At 46.2% G+C, this 16,669-nt stretch overlaps 1 protein-coding gene across 1 annotated transcript in view; it reads left to right on the top strand.

Moving 5' to 3' along the window:
* The window catches only part of CCDC33 (coiled-coil domain containing 33), a 171,195-nt gene that overhangs the window by 49,237 nt on the left and 105,289 nt on the right, over nucleotides 1-16,669 (top strand). The window contains exons 3-6 of the mRNA XM_006888390.1: nucleotides 1,552-1,685; nucleotides 8,044-8,153; nucleotides 11,009-11,125; nucleotides 15,775-15,866. Coding sequence (XP_006888452.1) covers nucleotides 1,552-1,685; nucleotides 8,044-8,153; nucleotides 11,009-11,125; nucleotides 15,775-15,866 — 453 coding nt within the window. The remainder of the gene's footprint in view (nucleotides 1-1,551; nucleotides 1,686-8,043; nucleotides 8,154-11,008; nucleotides 11,126-15,774; nucleotides 15,867-16,669) is intronic.

The raw sequence follows: 16,669 nt of genomic DNA, 5'->3' as shown, positions 1-16,669 counted from the left end.
CAATTGGTATACCATCTATTCCAGGGGCCTTATTTTTTGCTATTTCCTTCAAAGCAGCTTGAAATTCTGCCTTCATCACCATAGGCTCTGGCTCAAATGCTATTTCATTAAATTCTTCTGTATCTGCCAATTCCTTTCGGTACAGTGACTCAGTATATTCCTTCCATCTTCTTTTGATACCTTCTGAATCTGGATCATTTAACATTCTGCCTAAAGCATCCTTGATTGTAGCAACTCGAGGTTTGAATTTGCTCATCAGTTCCTTGAGCTTAAGAAATGCTGATCGAGTTTGGCCCTTTTGATTTTCCAACTCTAGCTCCTCGCACATTTCATTGTAGTATTTTGCTTTGTCATTCCGTGCTGCCTTTTGGAATCTTCTGTTCAGCTCTTTAGTGTCTTGGATTCTTCCTTGTGCTTTGGCTTCTCTACGTTCCAGTGCAATCTTCAGAGGAAGTTCTCAATTAATCCCTAGAAATGGAGGGCAGTCTCCCCACAAGAAAGGCTACCTACAGGACTCAAGGATCAAGTATGGAGCAAAGAGCCCCACCACAGTATCATTGAAGTCCAGAAGACAGACAGAGGAGTGGCCCCAGAGGGCTTCCTGGAGGAGAAGAACAAGCTCGGCTGGGTGGCTTGGGCACAGGGACTCACCTGCTCCTGTGCTCCCTTTGGGAGCTTGTGAGGCTTTTGAGGGTAGGGGAAACAAAGGGCATCTCTTTGTTTCCCATCTTAGGTTCTCAGTACATGGGCACCCCTACTTCCTGAGTGAGCAGCCCTGCTCCCCTGACAGCTTCTGCCCTCTCTGGATTGCAGCAGTTAATGTAACAGCACCTCTTACAGCCTCAGTGCAATCACATCTCCCACAGAAGTACTGAAGGCTCTCATTGAGCTATGTAATAAATATACCCCCATATGATGATGCAGAGTGTCCCCCCAGACTAGCCCTGCATGACCTGTAAGTGCACAAGGGTAGGAAACGCCTCACCACCATGCCAGCCCCATGCCCAGCTCTCATGACCACCACAGATGCTGCAGGAGACAGCAGCTGGATGTCACAGCTGGTTCAAGGAGTGGGGTGGGATGTGTGTGAAAGATGGTAGGTATGGAGCAGAGCACTTGAGAGACTGAGAAAATGAAGATCAAGAGAGAGGACAGCCAGGACCAGGCACCACACAGGCGGCCTGGCCAGAAGCTTCCTCCCACTGAGCAGAACCAGAGGAGGGGGTGTGGAGGGGATGCCTGGGTACATGGGCTCGTGCTGAGGAGGCAGGAAACCAGAAAGGCTACGGGCCCACTCCCTTTTCTGCCTTGCCCTGGATCTTGAATCCAAGTGACAGTCTCAGCAGATGGGAAGTGAGAAAATATGGTCACCCAGGCAAGTAGTGCAGCCAAGGAGAGAAGCCTGGGGTCCCCTGGGCCCAAGTGGTGTCTTGTCTGTGCCAGGAAGGGAGCTCCCCATGCTCTGATCTATGCGCAGTGGAGTCTGAGGATGGGGCCAGGCAGCAGCAGGCCAGGCATTTTCTGACTCAGTCCTGTCCATTCCCTCCCCAGGAAAACCACCACTCAGGACTCAAAGAGCCAGGACTCCAAGGCGGTCTCATCTGTGACCCCAGAGCCCACCAGATCCCCCATCTGGGGGGACACAGTGAATGTTGAGCTCCAAGCAGAGAATGCCGGGCATGAAGGTGAGGCTGGGGGCACAGGGGTGGGGTGGGGAGGGGGTCGCGAGGCTGACTGTGTGCCACAGGGGGTGTGAACCACAGAACCACTTAAGACAGCAGCAGGACCCCCAGCACCACTCAGCAGGAAGCCCACCTGACTGCCTCCTCGGGCTCAGTTAAAAGGGTTCTAAAGAAGAAAAAAACAAAATTGTAATCCTGTCATGCCTCATCTCCCTAGCCTGCTCGAAAAACGAGTTGTTCCACATAAATGAATTTTCCAGACAATGAAAGCTTATCTTTTTTTATGACTGTTATTATTTTCATGGTTGTTATTACCTCCCTCTGCCACCGCGATGGCGCATTACAGCTTCCTGGCACATCCACGCACAGCTTTCTCTCAGGGGCACAAACCCCCAGGAGGAGCAGGACAGCTCCATTGCATGGATGAGCAAACTGCGATGCAGGGTAGATATATAAAGACCTTGTTCAAGGTGAAGTCCTCAAGGAGCAGAGGGTTTGGGATCCAGCATTCTATGTTCTGGTTCAGTGTTCTAGTTGCCTCTATTTTATTTTACATTTTTTTAAATGCCCCTAGACTGGACCTTATCCTTCCCTAGTCTTCCCTGGGCCACTGCTTGTCATTAAAAAAAAAGTGGCAAGGAGCTGCAACTACAATCCCAGAGGCGCACGGTTCGAATCCACCAGATGCTCTGCCGAGGAAGGAGGGACAATCTCCTCCTGTACCAGTCAGATCTGATTTGACGGTACACTCACACAAAAATAATAAAATAAAATTTTTTTTTTAAAAAAAAGATGTACCATGGGACTTCCCAAGAGTTAGAACCTGCTCTTATACAAACCAGTTAGTAGCCCTCTCCCCTCTACTCTCAGTTAGATGGACCGGCACAGTGAATGTAACAAGGGCTCAAGCATGGCAGAGGTGGGGAGGATGGTGCAGGACAGGGCTGGGTTCCAATCTGTTATTCAGAGTCACTATGGGTCTACCCCCAGGAAGAGTTTGTACCTTGATAGACAATTTCAATGTTTCAAAGCATAGCATAGAATGAACCCCTGAAGCCCATGTATATGAACACACGTATGCACGCTTGTGTTTTCACAGCAAGGGTCAATTTGCTCTCCACTTGTGGGTGAGAGCTTGAACTCAGCATCCCAGCAGCCAGGCTAGGAGATGCCACGGCTGCTGGGAATGCTGGCTCTACCAACACGCACTGAAGAGGTGCCCAGCGGCAGCGCTAGTCCTGTAGGCCAGAAGTACCTCCATCTCCCTTCTTGCAAATGGTCTTCAGAGAACAGACTTTGCCCCACCTCTTAAACACTGTTTAAAAAAAAAATCTTGCCAAGGCCTTGGACACGCCTCCTCATTCATGTCCCAAAGAGAGAGAAGCTGGAGAGACTGAGAAACAGAAGAGGGAGAAAGAGTCAGGTATCAGTAAAAGGGGAAGAAACCACTTTTAGGTCAAGCTAGAGAACTAGATTTTTTTCAGCTTATCCAGAGATAAGTTTCTGGAGGCATGTTATTTAGGAAGTGGCTGCTACTCCTGGTTCCAAAATGTCGATAGTTGTAGAGGGGTTTCAAGCCTTTTGTTCATAGGGTCACTGTGAGTTATGCTCAACTCAAAGGCAATCAACTACAACACAACAACATTCAGGGCTAGGTAGAGTTGTTGAGATGGTCTGAGAAAACATAAAAAGGGAAGAAAATCTGACCCAGGATCTCATGGAAATGCACGTGTGAGCACGTCTTTGTGAGGATGCCTGTGTGCTGGTTCCCAAGTACGTGTGGACATTGTGTCCGTGTCTATTAGCACGCGTGTATAAATGTGCTCAGGACTATGTTGTAATGTCTGGCTGCAACGTGTGTATTGAGTGTAGGCTTGAATCTGTAGGTGGTGGTGTGTGCCTGGCTGTGCATGAGTCCATATAGCTTGTGTGTTATTTATGTGTATTTATGCATGTGCATTTGTGTGACTGATGAAAAATCGGGAGTTGGACGAGTGGTACTAGGCTGGGATCTTCCCCTGGGCTCCACACACCTGAGATAATAAGAGGAAACCATGTGATGAGGTCAATGGGCTTGGGGCCCATCTGAGCAGGAGGAGGGGGCAGGAGGGGTGGGAGGCTGAGGCCACCTCCTGAGTGAACAGTGAATATTGGCAGGTGCCTTTTTGCAGATTGAAGTAGCTAGATGCTTGTTGGAGCTTGATTGGAACTGGTTGCTGTGGTGATGGCTGTGGTAGGGGGTGGGTGAGGCGGGGCTGGGCCAAGAGGCAAGGGATGGGTGGGTGAAAGCATAAGGATGTGTTAATGAAAAACAAAGGGGAGTTTCAGACACTGTGTTGGGGCCAAAGCAGGCAGGCAGCAGAAATGGCTTGTTGGCTGCACAAACGGAGCAGCGGGAGCTGGAGAGGCGCAAAGCCCAGGGAAGAAGCTGATGAAGCATGTTTGTACTGTGGAGACAAGTCTGGGGTTAGACGGGAGTGGGGGGGTGGGATCAATGAGCATCCCCCAGTTACAGCTGGTCTTCTGGTCAGAGTAGGGATCATGTAGGGTGCTCACCCTTTGTTTAGCCTCTGGGAATCTCAACCTGGTTTGGGAACTCAGGGACCATGGGGAATGGAGCTGCAGCCTCCACAGTTACTGTCATGGTTTTGAATGGGAGCAGATCTTCAGTACATGAAGGACTACAGAAAATTAGCAAGAAAAAATAATAACAGCCTCAAGGAATAAGTGAATAAAATGTTTTAGTTGGACAATTATACTCTTACTCTTGGGGAGCTCTGGTGGTCTAGTGGTAAGAAGCTGTGCTGCAATTCCAAGGGCACATGATTCGGATCCACCAGATGCTCTGTGAGAGAAGGCTGGGCAATTTCCTCCCTCTCCTCCTCCTCCAGATTTACTGCCTCTGAGAACCTGCTGGAGGGTCAACTATGAGTTGATTGCAACAACAACAACATGCCTTTAATCCCAGCTGTCATAGAGTTGATTCTGACTCAGAGTGACCCTGTAGGGTGTAGAAGAACAGTCCATAGGATCTCTAAGGCTTTATAGAAGCAGACTGCCTCATCTTCTCCCCAGAGCAGATGGTGGGTTCGAACTGCCAATCTTTTGGATCATTACTCTTTAGTACTTGGGCAAGGTCCCTGACAACAGACTTTCCCAGTACAATATGTCTTGATTTCTTGACTGCTGTTAGCAATGATGTTGATTGTGGATCCAAGAAAGATTAAATCGTTGACAGCTTTAGTCTTCTCCATTTATCATGATAGTGCCTATTGGTTCAGTGGTGAGGATCTTTGTTTTTTTGATGTTGAGATGTAATCCATACTGCAGGCTGTGTATTCTTTGATCTTCTGTAATAAAAATTCAAGCTCTCCTTACTTTTAGTAAGCAAGGTTGTGTCATCTGTATAACAAAGGTCATTGATGAGCGTTCCTACTATCCTGATGCCATTTTCTTCTTCATAAAGACCTGCTTCTTGGATGATTTGTTCAGCATACAGCTTGAACAGGTGTGGAGAAAAGATACAGCCTGATGCATACCCTTCTTGATTTTTAAACCATGCAATCAGCCTAAAGGCTAAACTGTGCCTGATTTAAGCCATGCTTTTTTTAATCACCTGCTACATGTCTGGGCTGGACAATGAATAAGGATTATAGAAGAAGGATTGATGCCTTTGAGTTGTGGAGTTGGAGAAGAGTGCCCCATGGACTAACCAAAGAACAAACACTTATGTCTGAGAGAAAAATGCAGCCAGAATGCACCTTACAGACAAGGATGATGAAGCTTTGTCTCATTTACTTTGTGTATGTTAGGAGGGGACTATTTCTTGTTAAGGGACATCATGCTTGGAAAGGAGGAGGGCAGTGAAAGATTATATGAGAGGAGAGATGAGAACCCTCAATGAGACAGCTTGACACAGGGGCTTCAGTAATGAGATCAGAGATGGTGAGTGTGGCACAGGATCAGACAGGGTTTGGTTCTGCTCTTCATAGGGTCACTGTGAGTTGTACTTGACTTAATGGTACTTAACAGCAACAACAACAGTATCTATTGTATAGTAGCCAAATACTTTACACACAATGTTGCTAGGGCTCCCTTACATTCTCATACCTACCACATCCTAGGAAAAAGATAGCATTTTTCTTTTTAAAGGTACTAACATTTTATGAATAGGAACATAAAATTCAGATTAAGTGGTTTGCTAAACATCACAAAGCAAGTTGGTATGGCCAGCTCCTTGGCAAATATTTTCCACTCTCTGTGCCTCCAGAGTAGCTGGAAGAAGTAGGGGAAAGGAAGAGTATTTAGAAGGACCTATGAGTCCAATATGATGGCCCCCATCCACACCATATGTCCTCTAAATAGCAACCCCTATAGAGACATGTTCACAGTGGTGTCTCCTAAATGTGTACCTGCTTTGTTTCTTTTGCTTTTCCTGGCTTTCCATTTTACCCCTAAACCTTTAATCCACTTAAAGCTTTCATGTGTAATGTATGACATTAATTCCATTTCCATTTTCTGTAGGTAGATGTCCAATTTTGCTGTTGCTTCCCCATCTGATGAGTTTTGTTTCCTTATTGAAAATCAATTGACCACAGATAAATGGAATAATTTCTCAGTTTTCAACTCTAGTCTATTGGTCTATGTGCCTATCACCTTACCATTACCATAATGTTTCAGTTGCTACAGATGTGTAGTAGATCTTGAGAATCATGGAATGTAATGCCTTATACTTCATTCTTGGAGGCCTTTATTTCCTTGAAGAATGAGCTTGGTAGCTGTACTGGGATTGCATTGATCATGTACATTGCTTTTTGTAGAATTACTTATCACAATGTTGAGTTTTCCCATCCATGGCAGGAAATTTTGCTTTCATTTAATTTGGTTTCTCAACCCAAAGGCATTGAATCTGACAGCACCTCCGTAGGAGAAAGATGGGAAATTAACTCTTGTGTGATTTACTGCCCACTGGAAGGTCAGCTGTGAGCTGGTCCTGATTTGAAAGTACACAACACAACACACAGCTTCCTTCTGCCTTGTTCAGGTCCAAGTGACCTACCCCATGTCCAAATGACCATCTAGCTCCAAGTAACCCAGAACTGAGAGGGTTTCAGGATGGCATGTACAGTAGCCTTTGCAGCTGTCCATGGTGCTGAAATGATCTCAGCCCAAAGAACTGGCAAAGGCCATTTCTTTCTCAATCCTTTTCTTTCCCTTCTCTCATTTCTCCTCCACCATCCCCTTATACCTCCCATCTCTCCTTCCTCAAATCATAGACTGAGAGTGTGGAAAGAAACTTCAGAGGTCACCAAATTCAGCCTCTTCCAACAACCATTTACTTGCTGCATGAGTTCCAGTGAACACACTTTAAAAATAGACATATTGATACATACTGAAAGGGTTGTGGCAGAGATTTATTGAAATAATGAGTCATTGGGAGGATGCCCTCCCTATTCCTTGCACAGTGGGTGCTCACTAAATGATACCACTATGTCTCTCTCCTAGTCTTTAGGATGTTCATCCAAAAGTGTAAGTCTTTTAAATGACAAAATAAGTTCTATTTGGAATGAACCTACTAAGAAGTGCATTATTCTTCATGGTTAGAGTGTTATATTACTGTTATGTGCCATCAAGTAGCTAACCTTCAGAGATGACCCTCCAGCAGGTTTTCAGAGTCAGTAAATTGCATGAGGGGAGCTTGCTCATCTTTCTCCTGTACAGAAACTCATGGATTTGAACTATATGCCTTTGAGTTGGCAGTGCGACTCCTTATGACTAAGCCACCAGAGCTCCCTACTGGAGTCTGTTTTTGTGTTTTTAACTGAAGGATTTGTTTGGGCAGATCACTTTTTCTTATTGAGCCTGAAGTTCCCTTTATGCAACATGTTGGTGATAATTCTTCTCTCTCTATGTGATGAATGAGTCAGGGTGCATGTGACCAAGAGAAGGAGTCATATTACTTGGAGGTGGTATTCTTCCTGCTTGCATGTTAATGTGTGTGTGTGTGTGTGTGTCTGTGTGTGTGTGTGTGTGTGTGTGTAAATGTGTGTTTATTGTCACGAGTGGCTGAGATTAGCTCTCTGTGTGTGTTTATCTCTGGCTGGGGTGTTTCTGGTCCATAGAAAAGAATTAAATCTTTGAGTTCTAATCGTATTTAGTATGTGGCCTTGCCCTATTCACAGGACCAGATAGGGCTTATGGGATTGTGTCTGTGCACATTTCTACATGAGCTTGTGTCTTCCACATGTGTGCGTGCAGGTTGCTTCCTCAGTGTTTCCACTGTGTCTCCACTTTTAGTAGTGTCTATTATCTCTCACTATCTCAGTTCTTTGTGCTGACTTGTGTCTACTTCTCTCTCCAGATGTGGTGCTCAGGGTGATGGACAGCAAAAAGAAAGAGGAGCTGCTGTCCTATCAAATCCCCATCAAGTATTTACGTGTCTTCCACCCCTATCACTTTGAATTGGTGAAGGTGAGTGAGAGCTCTGAGCTGAGCTTGGGGATCAAGTGGGCCTTGGAGTTAGGTAGGCACAGGATGTATGGAAACCACTTTGATACCCCAGTTCTTCCTAAGAGTACCTCTAAACAACCCATAACCACTCCTAAGAGAGTTTCAGAAAAGACAACTAAAAAAAAAAGACTCTCAAAGAATAAACAGAATATTTTCCACAAAAATTTGGAGTTCTCTAGATTTGTCTTTGCAAAACAGCCCATAGAACAACTACCACTTTATATGAATGTACCAATTAGAATGTATTCTATGGGACTGTAAAATGATACAACCACTCTGGAAGGCAGTTTGGTGTGTCCTCAAAAAGCTGAACATAAAAATTCCAAATGACCTAGCTATACCACTGCTAGGAATATACTTCAAGGAAAACAGCACTGAGATATAAATGAGATTTGTACACCAATGTTCATAGCAGCATTATTCACAATCACAAAAACATGGAAACAGTCCAAAATATCCATCAACAAATGACTGGATTGAGAAATCATGGTACATTCGTACAATGGAATGCTATCCAGCACTCAGGAGCAATGATTTTGAAAAATACTATATAACATGGGAGAGGCTAGAGAGCATTATACTGAATGAACTAATTCAGGCACATAAGGACAAATATTGTATAGAACCATTATTGTAAAAACAGAAGGATAACCAGTGAGAAACGTATAGACATACAAAGAGAGAAGGGGTGGTGGCAGAGGGCAGAGGCCTGAGGTTGGTTGGAGAGGGAGGAATATCATAGGATTGAAGAGTTTGATGGGTGGAGGGAGGGAGTGGAAAAAAATGTACATGAATGAAACATAATGGGGGCGAGGTATTCTGATTTCCCGTATGCTAAAAGAGGAGATGTATCTAAAAATTAAAGAAACAAAGTATTTACAGTGCACCCACTGTGTTCTAGGGCCTGTGCTAGACACTCAGTTCATCACCCTAATCTTCAAGGTGAATTGAGTTTGCATACAGGAACCTACAGTTTAGGGAAAAGAATCCTTCACCCACAACCGTGAAACTAGTGAGTAGCAGATGAACCCAGGTCACACTCTCTTCCAAATCAGCCCTTTCTGTGCTCTCTCATGATGCCAAGGCAGGAGAAAGGTCCAGAAAAGTTGAGGTTTATGAGAGAGAAATCATTCCTTGGAATGCACCCCCTTAATGAGAAACTGAGAGTGAGGATAAAGTGGGGAGACCTTTAGGCCCCTCAGTCTATGTCTTGAACCTCCTAGACTAGCTCTGCTTTCTGGCTTCTCTCCATTGTACTAATTAGTAAAAGAGAGCAACCATTCTCCCATTGCTTAAGTATTCATTAAGCGCTTCCTGTTTATCAAGCACTGGGTCCTACATGAGTACAAACCCAACTTTCCCTTCCCCGCCTGTGTGCACTCCAGGCTCCTGTAGGAATACAGAGAGAAGAGCAATCTGCAATCAGATTGTCTGGGCTCACAACCCTTACTAGCTGAAAGGCCACAAGGCCAGCTTCCACTAAGTCACTTCTGACTCATGGAACAGAATAAAAAATAAATAAATAAATTAAAAAGACTTTTATTTTCTGATTTCCCACATGCCAGTGGCTGGATTTTTGCAAATAGATCACCAGGCCTTTCTTCTTAGATACACCTGAGTGGACTTGAGCCTCCAAACTTCCTGTCCGCAGCCGAGGACACCAACATTTGCACAGCCCTAGGACTCCAGATATCCACAGGGATCTTAATGCCCTCTTCCCCTAGGCATACTCTATTAGCAAAATGGAGACAATACGCTGTTTAGGAAGCTCATTTGCAGGATGGGAGGCAACATTCAGCTTAAAGCACTGAGCCCGAGTTCCTGGCAGTAGCAGGAGCTCAGTTTAGGTTTGTTCCTCTTTTCCCTGCTCTACCTCAGGCCCCACCATGCACCTTTCTTTTCACCTAGATGGATCTAAGGTGTGGCAGGTATGGCACGTGGCCTGGGCACACCTGAGTAGTTTCTATTAACTATCCATTTCCATCCTCAGCTGTAAAATATTCCTTAGCAAGTAAAAACCCATACTTTCATGTTGGAAAGCCTCCATGGGTCAGGGGGGACGGTGATCTTACTCAGCTGATTGGAGAAAAGAGAAGAAATGGGGAGGAGAGGGGATGACTTTGAGGACACCACACACAAATTTTCATCAGTGACAGGGAGGGATTATACTACATGTAATTTTTATGTAGTGCTATAACTTGTTAAGTGAAAGATTAATGATGCTTGACTTGTGTCTTTGAGCTGATATTATAATAAAGTCATCTGAAAGGTGGGTATGAGATGTTTGGATCAGGATGTAATTTCAGTGCTTGCCAAAGGGACTATTTTCCATAATAGTGCCTGTAACTCTTATTTCATTTGGTCCAGACACCTTTGGGCCTTCCTTAGGCTCAAAGGAAAGCCCCAGGTCTGGTGAGTCCAAAGTGGTTCAAAAATAGGGCCTCAGGCAGACAGGAAAGTAGAGATCCAGAGAGATTAGTGAGCTTCCCCAGGAGGCATAGCCTCTGAACATCACTCTGGTCTCCTGTCTCTCAGTCCACTCGCACCCCAGGCCCTGTTATCACACCTATACAAAGATAGCGGGCAGGCCGGCAGTGGCCCTTGTGAGGGTGATGAAATATTCAAATGGAAAAGGGAAGATTTATTATATTGATCTCCTTGGAAGGGCTCACAGGGACCATGAGCTTTAATTATCAGCTTGGAGCCCCAGTGGAGCAATGCCAAATGATTGTCTGCAGAGGGCTGGATTTATGGCCAGGGTCAGCTCCCTCCACGCTCACTTCCCTCTATGTCTTCTTCCCCCATCTTGGTCCCAGCCCATCCAGTCTGGGAAATCTGGTGAAGACACATCCAAGACCAAACTGTTTGCGACAGTCGTCCGGAAAGGCAGCTTCATTCCCCACTACATTGGCCACAACCACACAGCTCTGGAGGTACTGAGACTGGGAGCCCTGGGAGGCAGGAGGGGCAGAAGAGGGCCAAGCTCCAAGAAAACCCCATCCCCTGCCTGAGTGTGTGAAAATAGAGTGTCTGGGACGAAACCAATGAGCAGCTAGAGCTTTTTTTTTTAAAAAAAAACAAATAAACTTAGTTTGCAGACAAGCAAACTGAGAGGGCAGAAGTACCAGTAAGGATGATGTTTTCCAGAACTATCCAGGCTCAGTCTTACCCTAACCTCTCCTTTCCTTGCTGACCTTGGAAATAAGAGGAAAGGAGCTTCAACATTGTACTTGCTGCATATCCTCACTTGAATTCCATGCTTCAGGCAAAGTGGGAGACTTCTACAGTCCACAGTCCCCCAAACTCTCACCAGGTGTGGGGGAGAAGACCTGATCTCCCTGCTCAGACCACAGTGTTGCTGATTTTCGATCCCCTCTGCTCCCTCCTGGGGTTGTGACCCCCGACCTAGGACCTAGGTTCCTCAAGCAAACATGTTAGGATATTCCCCATCTTGAATTCTGGGTGTTTTTTAAAAAATTATTATTATTAATTTTAATGAAAATTTACAGAGACTTTGGATTTCCATTCATTCATTCATTGTTTCACTTTTCTTCCTGCCCACCCCTCCCCTCCAGTTCACTCTTCTCTTTGAAAAGTAAAAGAAAAATTCTTTCATTGTTATACAATCCCTCTCCCTAAGTCTACTCCACTATGCAGACTTCTTTCTGGACTCCTGTCGTAACAATAATACTTAATCATATATCCCTTTTAAATAGTACTCTTCCTCATCTGTTTCAGTGCAGTATACATAATTTATCCCATCTTTCTCAGTCTCCCCCCAACCCTGACTTCAGTCCCCTTTTTACAACAGTGGTACTATGCGGTATTTGTCCTTCTGTGACTTAGATATTTCACTTAGCATTATGTCCTCCAGGGTCACCCTTTTTGTGTAATATTTCACGAGTTCCTTGTTTTTCAATGCTGCATAGTATTCCATTGTGTGAAGATACCATAGCTTCTCTATCCATTAGTTTGTTGATGGGCACTTAGGTTGTTTCCAACTCTTTGCTATTGTGAACAAAGCCGTGATACACCCATGTACTATGTGCATATATTTGCTGGGGTGGTAGTTATGGTTTCTTTAGGGTATATTCCCAGTAGTAGAATTACTGGATCAAATGGTATTTCTATTTGCAACTTTTTGAGAAAGCTCCATACTGCCTTCCATAGTGGTTGCACCATTTTACACTCCCACCAACAGTGAATAAGGGTTCCAGTTTCTCCACATGTTGTTTGCTGTTCTGTTAAATTTTGCTATTCTTACTGGGTTGAGACGTTATCTCATAGTTGTTTTGATTTGCATCTCTCAGAGCTAGGGATTTTGAACATTTCTTCATGTGCTTGTTTGCCATTTGAATGTCTTTGGTGAAGTGTCTGTTTATATCCTGTGCCTATTTTTCAATTTGGTTGTTTACCTTTATCTTGTTGTGGTGTTGAATCCTGTTTCTAAAAAGATCCGACTGGTCTGCTGATTTGCCATTTATTTGTTCAAGAGCTATTAACATACTACTTCAGCCTAACTTCTAAATACTGCTCACTTTTCTTCACTGCTGGGCCTTCTGGCAGCCTCAAAAGGGACTGGCAATGTTAAAGACAAACATGGTCCAGAGACCTGGCCTTTGCCCTCTCCCCTCAGCCTTCAGACTTCCCAGCACTATAATCAGGGTAGGAACCAGTGAAGTCCAAGTTCTGGGCTTCCCCTGTCCCCCTAGGTCTGGCCTTGTCCTCCCAGGGCCCCGTGACCTTGGCAGAAAAAGAACTATTCTTTAGCCTCATGCCACAGCCAGGGATAGAGAGACCCAAAGAGACCGACATGTTCTTCCCTTAGATACTAGCAAGTATCAGACCTTGGGCACTGACCCTTCCTATCACTTCCCTCTCATCTATCCATCGTTTCCTGAAGACAGCTAGCAGCTCACAGTGATAGGAAGAGAGGCAGCATTTTTCCTTTCTTGCTGCCACAGGAGAGACCAAAGACCCCTAACCTGACAGAACCTTAGATTTTCAAGGGCAGCTGTGGCTTGCCCCACCCTCACCCAAGCTCCCTGACTTGCTTAGCAGAGATGTGAGTCACAGATTCAAAAATCCTGTCCTCCCTGGACCCCCACACTCCACCCACTCCCCAATCCAGAACTGTGCCCAGCACAGATGCCTCCCTGCTTGTGTCAGAAAGCAAAGCATGTGAGCAGATGTCTGCTTCTAATGGCAGGCAGGGCAGCACAGCAGGAGATAAAATTGCATTTTCTTTTACTCACCAGGCCCTCCCATGAGCAGGTATATTACTAGGGTAGCTTTCTCATTCACACCTGACCCTTATGAACTCAGAAAGGTATAAATTAGGACCCCTGCACCACCACACCTCTCAAAACTCCTCCCAGCCCTTACACCTATTTGAGTCCCTATAGATCTTGATAGATCTCCAGTAAATTCCTCAGGCCCAGACACATTCAAAGTTTAAAATTCTACCATTGGAGATTCATTCCTTTGCACATTCCTTTGAAGAGACTTCCATCTCCAGAGACCCTAGTTGCCTTCAGTTGCAAAAACAGTTGCAAACCTCCCCCCAAACCAACCAACCAACTGCTGTCAAAATGACTACAAATCATGGTGACCCTGCATGTGTCGGAGTAGAGCTGTGTATACAACCAGCTTTTCAGAATTAAATCACCACACTTTTCTTCTGTCACACCTTTGGATGACTTTGAACCTCCAACCTTTCAGTTTGCAACAAAGTAAGTTACCCAAATTAACCTCTTATGCCACGCAGGGACTCTTTTAAACCCTTTTGTTAGTTCCAATCTGTGTGGGATTAGCTGGCAACCAAGACAGGCTAAGAAGAAGGAGGAAAGAGGGGAGGTTTTCAGAACACTCTCTACTCTTGGGTCTTCTCCTCTCACGAAGGTCAGGACTAGAAGGATTGGGAAGGTTTTAGTCCTACCTCTGAGTGTCCGTGCTGGGGAAATGGAAGCCCAGTGCGGAGCAGGGACTGGCCACAGTTATACACCGGCCAAGTGTGAGGGTGTGAGGTAGTGGCTAACTCAGAAGAAACCTAGCAGGCCTCTTCAAGTCACAGGTGTGGCCTCTCAGCCTTTTCCAGGTCTGCTTTTCTCTGCCTCCATCAGCACCATGGAATCAAGGTTCCTGCCCGTCCTCCAAGACCTCAGACTCTCCCTGAAGCCACTGCCTGTCTCCTCCCACTCTGTGTCTCTACGTGTCTCTCTCACACACACTCATGAACACACAGTCTCCCCTTCTCTCTCATTAATATTACACTCCTCCATCTCACAAACATATTGAATGCCTTTTATGCATGTGCCCAGCCCTTTAGTAAATCAGATAGACGTGGGCTCACTCATGTGGGGGCTTGGGTTCTAGGTAAAATGGCAGGAAAGAAACAATAAATAAATAGTAACAAATAGTAGTGATAGCACTATGGTAGAAACCGGGGTAAAAGAGAAAGAATTGGGGAGCAGCATCTTAGCAAGGGAAGCATTTCCGCTAAAGGATGAGATGAAGCCAGCCGTGATGGAAGGAGGGGTCCAGGCAGAAGGATTTCTACACCTGAGACAGAAATGAGCTGGGCATGCTGCAAATGTGGGAGAAAAGGAGGCTGGAACACAAAGAGGAGGGCTGGAGAGCCGGAAGAAGTGGGGGTCAGGAGTCAGAGGTCAGGAGCTCTGGGGATGACTGGAGATGGACAGGGTTGGAAATCATGTCTTCTCTCCCTGCCTTCCCAGTGGCTAGCTGAGGCCATAGAGCAGGTGGTCAGTGAGTATCAGAACAAAGTTTTTGCCCCCTACTCCATGGGAAAGCTGCTCACTTATGGTCTGTTCTTCCCCTGACTGTCCCTGCTGTTCTCTGAGAACTGTGCCAATAAGAGTCCTGGGAGAAGGCATGGAGGGCAGAGGTGCAGAGAGGTCCTTAGGAAAGAACTAAGGATTGAAAGGTGGTTATGATGTGAGAGCAATGATGACCGGAATATGAAGATGCAAGAAAAGCCCATTGCAATTCCATCCCAAGCCGCCAGCATTCACTGGGAATGCCCTTCTCTAAAGTCAGCACCAGAGGGTCCAAGAGGACCTCAGCCATGATCAGGGGCCTCAGGAAGCTCAGCGTGATTGGGAAAACCAGACCTGGGAATGCCACTCATGGACATGGATGTGTTTTCATAAGTGATCTAGTCAGGTGCCTCACAAACCCAGGCAGGCCCTCTTTAACTGACAGAAACGGAGTAGTCAGGACCACTCCCACCCAGCCAGGATGAGAAGGACCACTGCCACCCAGCCAGGATGAGAACACAGCTCTCTTGATCGCCTGCCCAGGCCTTCTCTCTTATCCCCACCCTCTATCTAAAACAAGTTGATATAAGAGCCACTGCTGGGTCCAGGGTGGAAAACCCAAGGGTTCGGCCCTAGACAAATAGAGAAGGGTTCCTGGCAGAGTGTAGTTTGGAGCAAAGACCATCAAGTAGAGCAAGGAGGAGAGAAGAGCAGGAGCAGAGGTGGGGTCGGGCCATTGTCGGGGACACAGGTGGTAGCAGGCTGGCTCTGTCACTGGGGTCACCTGCCTGTTCTCTTCCCAGGTCTTTCTCCGGGGAGTCAATGAGCCCCTGGTCAACAACAGCAGCCCCATAGTGGTGATTGCCCGAGTGGTTCCCAACTACAATGAGTTTAAGTGAGTGGGGCCCAGGTGGGCATGCTTGGGCTTGGGGGAAGAAGGGCAGAGGACAGAAAAGGGGGAGGTTGTAGTTGTCCCTGCAGGCTGCAGTTCCAGGAGCCCTGGAAATTGTCCCTCTCCCCAAAGGCTACTGAGTCTGAGGTCCTTAAGTAAGCTTCTCAAAGCGGACCACACTTTCTTTTTATAGGATGCAGCTCAGACCTCTCCTGAATGAACACTAGGGCTGGGGAATGGGGCCTTGAGTGTGTGCAGCCTGAGGAGCTGTAAGGATGCAGGAGAGGGAGAGGGATCCTCAAACTCTGACCCGTGGGGCACCTCAGCCCTCCCAAGCCTGGCTCCCCATTTCATACCCACCAAATCTACAGTCCCTTCCCACCCAGGTCAGCACCATGGGCTCCAGACCGTGTCTTTCCACAAAGGAAGAGGAGGCCTAAGGGTCATCTCGGAACTTACCCCATAGTCCTGCCTGGGATAAGCCCTTCCCTCACTCTACTAGGGACCCTGGTTCCAGCTCTCACTTGTCCCAGTCCTCTCCAGACCCCAGGTTTATTGAGTTCAGAATTCTAAGAAAGATTTGGGCTAGCTTTGTCACTGAAGGCCATGTGGGGATGGGTAGAGCTCCCCAATAAACATGTACTCCCCTGATGGGCCCATCTCCTAAGGGACAAGCATCTGCTTCTGTCACTTCCAGTGATGCTGATGACCCCCTGACCTTCCTGTAGTGCTGTGTCAGTCCTACAACCTGTGAGCCTTTCTTTCATGTGGGAGGAATGAAGACGAGCTCAGTGTACACACACATA

Source organism: Elephantulus edwardii, unplaced genomic scaffold, assembly GCF_000299155.1.
Source record: "Elephantulus edwardii isolate Elephantulus edwardi_28Jun2011 unplaced genomic scaffold, EleEdw1.0 scaffold00066, whole genome shotgun sequence".
NCBI lineage: Eukaryota > Metazoa > Chordata > Mammalia > Macroscelidea > Macroscelididae > Elephantulus > Elephantulus edwardii.
The sequence above is the reverse complement of the archived record's forward strand: the minus strand, read 5'-3'. Positions and strand labels throughout refer to the sequence as shown.